Source organism: Rattus norvegicus, chromosome 13, assembly GCF_036323735.1.
Source record: "Rattus norvegicus strain BN/NHsdMcwi chromosome 13, GRCr8, whole genome shotgun sequence".
Classification (NCBI taxonomy): Eukaryota; Metazoa; Chordata; class Mammalia; order Rodentia; family Muridae; genus Rattus; species Rattus norvegicus.
In genome coordinates, this window is record NC_086031.1 from 33,720,108 (window position 1) to 33,728,724 (window position 8,617).

General features: G+C 47.7%; 1 protein-coding gene across 6 annotated transcripts in view; it reads left to right on the forward strand.

The window, feature by feature from the left end:
* Positions 1 to 8,617, forward strand: part of Sctr (secretin receptor) — a 63,488-nt gene that overhangs the window by 39,546 nt on the left and 15,325 nt on the right. For all 6 annotated transcript variants that reach the window (XM_039091119.2, XM_039091116.2, XM_039091115.2 and 3 more), the window contains 4 exons: positions 3,379 to 3,439; positions 3,934 to 4,003; positions 5,003 to 5,094; positions 6,249 to 6,375. In XM_039091119.2, the coding sequence (XP_038947047.1) occupies positions 3,379 to 3,439; positions 3,934 to 4,003; positions 5,003 to 5,094; positions 6,249 to 6,375 (350 nt within the window). The remainder of the gene's footprint in view (positions 1 to 3,378; positions 3,440 to 3,933; positions 4,004 to 5,002; positions 5,095 to 6,248; positions 6,376 to 8,617) is intronic.

Sequence of the window (8,617 nt, forward strand, 5' to 3'; positions counted from 1 at the left end):
CCCAGGAACTGGACTTTCAAACAGTTGTAAGTCACTGTGTGTGTGTGTGTGTGTGTGTGTGTGTGTGTGTGTGTGTGTGCGCGCGCGCTCACTCTGAGAACTGAACCCAGGTCCTCTGCAAGAGCAGCAAGTGCTCTTAAACACTGAACCATCTCTCCAGCTCCCTGTGGTGCTGGGGAAACAAGCTCGAGTTCATATGCTTGTGATGTAATGGACTGAGCCCGTCTCTCCAGCCGTGTATATTTAATTTTTTAAAAAGTGTTAGTCAGAGAGAGGTTATCCAAAGACTAGTTTGAAAAATGCCAGCATCAGAGATTCATTTCAATGGTACAGTACTTGCCTAGCATGTGGGAGGCCCTGAGTTTGATCCCCACGCCACAAAAACGTATTCAGTAAAACTGAGAGATGTTTTTGTGTCTCCGTCAGAGCGTGTAGCATGATACAGTTTCCCTCCCCTGCTCTCCCTGAAATCTTACTGCTTTCATCTACAGGGCACGGCTCCAGTTCTTTTTCTTGCAGTTTTTGGTTTTGTTTTTGACGTAGGAACTCCCTGTCTAGCCTAGGCTGACCTTGAACATGCAATCCTCCTGCCTCAGTCTCCTCAGCACGGCAAGTGCAGGCCTGTGGCTCATGTGTGTGCTAGTTTGAGTACTGAGGAACAGAGGGAGGGGCGTGGGAGTTGACTCTCTCCTTCAACCTCAGCGTCCCTGGGATGTGCTCACTGAGCATCCTACAGACTGCATCCGCGTTTGGGAGGATGCTCCCGACCCAGCTCTTAGATCCTTTCTGTTTGCCCGGACTTTGTTCTTGGTGCAGAAACTCCTTTAAGTCACTGATACATACTTTCTTTTCCTAAGTTCCTGCTCTATCTTCCCTGTTCCCTCTGTTTATTCAGCATTGGGGGTGGGGGGTGTCTTCTAGCCTTTATCTCATCTTCTGAGTATTTATTTTGGAAACCGTGTATTTGTTTCTCTGCCCTTTCTTGTTCTCTGGTGCTCCGGACCGGCAGCATCCCGCTGTCTCTTATAGATGTAATCTTCCCTGTCTCTCTGGTGATCTCCCTGGGGTTGTTTTGTTCAAGTTCCTTCAGCTCCCTGCATGGTCCGTTTCCTCTCTGTTCCTTTTCTTTGACTGTTTTGTTTCTAGCTTTTGATATGATCTGATGTCTGTGACCTTGACTCTCTGTTCATAGTTAAGAATGAGTCACTGCCAACCTGACAGAAAGCTGTTTGTTTCCCCAGAGAGACTGCCTGGTAGTGTAAGGGGTGTGTGTGTGTGTGTGTGTGTGTGTGTGTGTGTGTGTGTGTGTGTGTGTTGTGCTTTCACGTACACAGGCCTCGGTACACACGCAGAGGTGAGGAGACAATTTGAGAGAGTTGGTTCTTGAGTCCAGGACTCAAAGACAGGTCGTGAGGCTTAGTGGCAAGTGCTTTTACCCAACAAGGCATCTCGGCAGCCCTGTTTCTAGGCCTTTTGTCTAGGGCCATTCGGTTTATCCTGAAAAGCATCCTTTAGTGCCCTTGTTTGGAGTCACAGGGTCAGAGTGAGGTAGAGACTTGCCTACTAGAGATCTAAAATGGAGTCACCCGTGTGCCTGGCCTCTCCCCATCCACTGTATAGATGAGCATACCTATTAGAATCCCTGCATGATCCACAGTGAAACACTAAAGAAGCTGGGCACAGTGATGCAAGCGTGGGGCCCTCAGCTCCTGGTGAGGCTGAAGCAGGACTATGACTGGAGTCCAGGAGTTTGAGGCCTCTGGACAACATAGTGAAACCTCATCTCTTAATATATATATTCTTGCCCATCCTGCACAAAGTCCCACGTTCAGTCTGTAGCACCCAGCATGGTGATATACACCCATCAGCTGGGCACTCAAGAAGCAGAGGCAGGAACATCAGGAGTTCCAGGTCATCCTCAGTTACCTATTGAGTTCCAGGCCAACCTGGGCTAGGGCCTGGGATACCTGCTTTTTATGTGGCTTCTGGGAACTCAGACTCAGACAGCACATCACTGCCCAGAAAGCACTCACACCTACTGACCCATCTCCCATTCCAACGGACAAGGTTGGTACAAGTCAGTGTTTCAATAAAGTTAATGGTTTTTCTACCCGCTGGATCCTCTATCTACCTGACTCTGCCAGGTGTGCCCTGTTTTAAACCAGAGCTTCCCCAAATTGCATCTGTGCCTTCTCTCCCTTTCAGAAGTCTTCAGGAAGATGGTCCAGGCTCCTGGGATGTTCTAAACCCAGTGGCATCCATGTTCCTGTAGGATGTAGTTTATAGAGGAAGCCTATGGACTCTCTTTCTTGCACCCAAATAGTCGACACAAAAACAAACTGTAAAGTTGAGCTGGGCAGGTTCTGGGTTATTCTAACCCTCTAAGCCATTTACTTCCCAGTCATAGGCTCTACGCTCTTCATCCTGGCTTGCTCTGCTCCATGCCTGTCCTCATGGAGAATCCTTGGTGACGTGCTCCTCATGACTCATGGACCTTCTGCCTCATGGCCACCTCTTCTCTTCCTTCCTCTTGGTCCTCCTTTGCCTCCCTCCTTTCCTCCCTGGGACACCTCCCCCACTCAGATCAGAAGTCCCACCCTTTTCTCTTCTGCTCAGCTAATTGGCTGACAAGCTCTTTATTAACCAATCAGAAGGTAATGGAGAAGAAAGTTTATAAAACACAGAGACGGGTGATGCTTCATAAAAATAACAATACCAAAAGTCCGGCCTGTACCCAACTCTTTGCCGGTACAGAAGTCAGCATTTGAATAATATAAAGACAACCTTTACACAGCCTCCAAGCCTGCAAGGAGATTGTCCCTGCAGGATCCACCTGACCCCATTGCAGACCTCATAGCATTACAGAACCCCGGAAGCACATGACTGCACACATGCTACAAAATGATAAAGGGGGTTCCATGGCAACTGAATCTTGTCATCTGCTTAGTACCTGGACAAGGATAAATGTCCACTCATGTGCCTGTGTTAAAGAATGAGTTGCTTGTCCCTTTGCTGTGACTAAATACCCTGACAAGAAGCAACTTAAGAAAGCGGCTCGCGGTTTGAGGGTATACAGTCCATGATAGCAGTGAAGGCAGGGCAGTGTGCACCCAAGGCAGCTGCTCACATGACATCCACAGTCAGGAAGCAGAGACGTGAATGCTGGGACTCAGCTCACTCTCCTTTTTATTCAGTCCAGGACCTCAGTCCTTGGGATAATGCTACCCATGTCTGGGGTGGGTCTTCCTACCTCGGTGTACCTAACCTGAACAGTCCTTTGAAGACACACCGAGAGCCTTGTTTGTTCAGTCATTCTAAATCCTGTCAAGCTGGCAGTCAACGTTATCACACTGTGCCTCTCTTTGTTTTGATCTTCAGGTTCTCCAGCCATTTTTGTTGCTTTGTGGGCTATCACCAGGCACTTTCTAGAAAATACTGGGTAAGTTGGGAGGAGGAGGAGGAGGAGGAACAAGAACACAGTATAGCATCCAACCATCAGCCTCGGTAGCTGCTGCCTCTGCAGCTAGGAATTGCTGGCTCAAGAGGCAAAATGCTCGCCTAGCGTGCATGAAATTCAGCGTTTGATTTCAGCCCAGCATTAACTGATATAGGAGAGACATACTTTTCAGAATAAGTATTTTAAATTATGTTTATACATATAGGGTATGTCATATGAATACAGCTGCCCGTGGAGGCTGAAGAGGGGATTGGATCCCCTGGGCCTGCAGTTACAGGTGGTTGTGATCTGTCCTACATGGGTGCTGGGACCTGAACTCAGGAACTCTGCAAGAACAGATCTTAATGGTGGGCACACTCTGTGAGGCCTAAGGGCGTAAGCACATTCCTCCTCCTTTCGAAGGCTGCACTGGGGATCAGGTCTGCTTGTCCGCCTAGCTCCCCGTTCTTAGTGATGCCTGACACTCTCTTCCACAGATGCTGGGACATCAACGCCAATGCTTCCGTCTGGTGGGTCATTCGAGGGCCTGTGATTCTGTCCATCCTGGTGAGTGACTGTCCTCTGCTGAGCTGAGGACAAGTAGGGGAACTCAGATGTAGTGAGTAACCCTGAGGGTTGGAGAGCCTGGAGCTTGAATTCTCAGCAAGGGCCAGGAGGTAGAAACTGCAGGATCGCAGAGGTCAGAGGTCAGAGGTCAGCAGGCTGTTCCCTAAAGAGTGGCAGGAGGGAGTGGGTAAGGCTTGTCAGGAGGCATTCATGTCATTTTTTTGAGGCAGTCTCTCACAGGACCTAGAGCTTGTACATTTGCATAAACAAACAAACACCTTTAAAATCTCTCCCTCCAAAGAAAAAACCCAAGTCCAACAGCAGCAGCAACAACCAGAAAGCAAATTCATTCCAAGGGTGGTGAGGTAATTTTGCACTCAGGAGACTGAGGCAGGAGAATTTAGAGTTGGAGGCTTGTCTGAGCTACATCGTGGTGTGCTGTGTCAAAGAGGAGAGGGTGGGCTGGCACAATGACTCCATGAGAAAAAGACCTTGCTGTGCAAGTAGACAACTTGAGTTCCATCACCAGAACCCACAAATGAAGAGAGAAGCTGTCACTGACAGTTAACCTTTGACCGACACCAGCATGCACATGCGTGTGCGTGCATACATGCGTGTGCACAAATGCACGAGCAAAAACACAAATATTATAATAAAACTTAAAGATAAATAAACCAATAAATAAAAGTGGACCCCACGGCTCAGGGAAGCCTGCGTTTATCAAGATTCACCAAGGATTCCAAGCCCAAGAGTGAGTGATTGTCTGTAAATTGTGTAAATCTATGAGTCATGGACCCTGGACAGCAGTGCCTGCTACTTCCAGCCATGGTATCTAGATTTATTTATGACCCTGGGACTCTGGGTGCCCGGATGGACAGCTATGATTTGCCATTCTGGCTGTGGTGTCTTTCCTGTCCCCAGCTCTAGGGGTCAGGGCCTGGACAGAGGACTTGGGAAACCAAAACACCTTCAGCCTGACCTCTGCCTTTTGCTTTGCAGATCAATTTCATCTTCTTCATAAACATTCTAAGAATCCTGATGAGGAAACTTAGAACACAAGAAACAAGAGGAAGTGAAACAAACCATTATAAGTAAGTATAAGTAAGCGTAGAGCATTCTAAGTGTAGAGCATTCTAAGTAAGTGTAGAGCATTCTAAGTAAGTGTAGAGCATCATAAGTAAGTGTAGCGCATCATAAATGAGTGTAGAGCATCATAAGTAAGTGTAGTGCATCATAAATGAGTGTAGAGCATCATAAGTAAATGTAGAACGTTATAAGTGTAGAGCGTTATAAGTGTAGAGCATTCTAAGTAAGTGGAGAGCATTATAAGTATGTATAGAGCATTCTAAGTAAGTGGAGAGCATTATAAGTAAGGTAAGCTTGGCATTGCCTGGGTAGTCAGCAAGCAGCGTCTGAGTGCCTGCTCTTCACTCCACGGTGCTAAGTGTGAAGACAGCCTGGGGACGGTGCAACTAGGGCAGGCGGGTGGATCTAGACCCTGAATATGAAACCTCAGGCACTGGGCAGAGAGAAACTACGAAATCAGACAGGAAACCGACAAGCAGAGAGATCTGACCATTGCAAGGCTGGGAGGGGGAGGAGGTGGGTAGGAAGTATTGAGATGGCAAGGAACGCAAAGGCCATGGCATTGTTTGTTAAGCACAGCAGCAGTAGAGCAGGCATCTGTCTGATTTAAATGCTGGCACAGTTTCTTTTAGCTGTTACCGATAGAGGTGAGTGACCGGAAGCACCGAGGCTTAGCCAGGAGTCTGGCAAGCTTTGTTCTTACCACGTGACGAGCACGGGGGACTTAGGAGATTTTTCAGAATAAGTGGAAGCATGTTAGAGATGTTGCTCTGTAACAGAATATTTGCCCAGCGTGAGTGAGGGCCAGGACTCAGCACCTAGCACTGCAAAATACACAGATCATAGATAAGTAGGTAGATAGGTAACTGTATAGATGGATGACAGATATGGAGACAAACACTTAAAGACAGAACACAGGTAGGTGATGGGTAAACAAATGGCTGGTAGGTATGCAGGTACATACGTAGATGATGGATAAATGGTAGATAAATAGCTGATAGATACACAAATAAGTGACAGAGGTGGGGAGACAGGCAGATGAGAGACAGATCCAGAAAAACAAGCAAGACATTGCAGCCAAACTTAAAGCGGTCAGGCCCTATATCTGTGACTGGGGCTGAGTCAGATGGGGAGTGTCGGCATGTCTCTGTGTCCCCAGGCGCCTGGCCAAGTCCACCCTCCTGCTGATCCCGCTCTTTGGCATCCACTACATTGTCTTCGCCTTCTCCCCAGAGGACGCCATGGAGGTCCAGCTGTTCTTCGAACTGGCCCTGGGCTCCTTCCAGGTACGTTTTGGGAACCATGACTTAAAAGAGGACTCCTCAGGATGAGAGCAATGGCTCACTCAGTGAAGTGCTGGCACCGTGAGCATGGGAGCCTGAGTTCAATCCCCAGATCCCACAGAAAGCCTGCATGGGCTGCATGTCTGTGATCCCAGTGAGGACGAGGTAGGAGGGAGACACAACAGGATCTCTGCAGACCACTAGTGAGCTACCCAGCCTGCTCGGTGACGGGCCAGGCCAATGAGAGACCCTATGTCAAATATAAAGATACCTGGGCTGCAGAGATGGCTCAGCGGTTACGAGCACTGACTGCTCTTCCAGAGGTCCTGAGTTCAAATCCCAGGAACCACATGGTGGCTCACAACCATCTGTGATGGGATCTGATGCCCTCTTCTGGTGTGTCTGAAGATAGCTACAGTGTACTTATATATAATAAATAAATAAATCTTTAAAAAAATATAAAGATACCTGAGACCTCCACATCTACACACGTGTGCAGACACACACACACACACACACACACACACACACACACACAGAGAGAGAGAGAGAGAGAGAGAAAGAGAGAGAGAGAGAGAGAGAGAGAGAGAGAGAGAGAGATAAATGATGAGCCTGCAGAATCAGCAAGCCTGAAAGTCATACAGTGATGACCCAAGGGCCACAGGGGGAGGACCTTATGATGCCAAGTGATTTTGAGTCTCTAGTAGTAAAAACATATTGGAAATGGGAGAGGCTGACTCCTGGGAGAAAGAAGGGCAAAATCACTCCAGCATGATGCACATGGTGTTACACAACCGTAGCAGGTAACACATTCATAACCACAATGAGGCACAGGCTGTCCAAAGTCACAGGCAGGCACATGAACCCCCCCTCCTCTACTGGGAAGTCAAATGCTTAAAGCTAAGAAATTGGAAACTCGAAACATCAGCAAATTGTGTAAAATCAGTTAAAAGAGTTCAGGCTGGACTCCAGTCACCCTTAAGGAGTAGGAAACGGGGGTGGGGGGCTGTGGATGGCAGGTGTGTGTGTGTGTGTGTGTGTGTGTGTGTGTGTGTGTGTGTTTGTGTGTGTGTGTGTATGTGTGGAGGAGGAGGAGGAGGGAGAGGAGGGAGGAGGTGTGAGTCAAGGTCACCCTTCACTACATAGTAAGTCTGAGGTCAGCCTGGGATTGGAGTTTTCCAGAAGCTAGAGCAGGAACAGTATGTTTAAGACTCACAGTGTGTGGGCTGGGGATTTAGCTCAGTGGTAGAGCGCTTACCTAGGAAGCGCAAGGCCCTGGGTTCAGTCCCCAGCTCCGAAAAAAAGAACCAAAAAAAAAAAAAAAAGACTCACAGTGTGTGTGCCAGTGTGGTGTGTGTGTGTGTGTGTGCATGCATGTGTGTGTATGTGTGCCTGTGTGAATGTGGTGTATGTGTCTGTGCATGTGTGTATGTGTGTGTATGTGTGTGAGTGTGAGTATATGAGTATGCATGTGTGTATGTAGTGTTATGTGTCTTATTTATACATATGTGTGTGTGCACAAATGAGTGTGCCAGGGGACAACATTTCTTAGGTGTCGTATACCTTAGTTCTATTTTGTTTTTTGGACAGGATTTCTCTGTGGCCTGGAACTTACCAAGTAGGCTAGACCATGCTGGCCGGCCAGCCAGCCTCAGGGATCAGACAGTCTGTCTCCCTAGTGTGCCACCATGCCCTGAATATTTTACATGGGTTCCAGGATGGAATTCAGGGCCTTGTGCTTGCAAAGCAAGCACTTTACCTACTGTGCCATCTTCTCAGCCCCTAGCTATGGGGTTTAACCAGGAAGTGGAGGAGATCACTGATCTCTACTCCACCAAAATGCTGTGACTGTTAAGGCAACAACAAGATGGGTAAGAAGAAATCGTAACTGGAGTCTGGAGCCTCACATTGTTACTTTATTTATTTGGTTACAATCATTTCCATCCAAAAATAACATGAAGTCAATTTCAAAAACAACAGAGGAGAAAAATATGTAGATGACTTATCAGGGGTGGTTGGGAAGAATATAAACCAGTGTACTTTGTAAACCAAGCACTTGGGAGGAGGGGGAGGAGGGGGAGGAAGAGGGGGATGTGTGAGTCAAGGTCACCCTTCACTATATAGTAAGTCTGGGGTCAGCCTGGGTTTGGAGTTTTCCAGAAGCCAGAGCAGGAACAGTATGTTTAAGACTCACAGTATCCATTAGATGAAAGCCGATGGATTTGGCTTGTGGCTCACTAGTAGA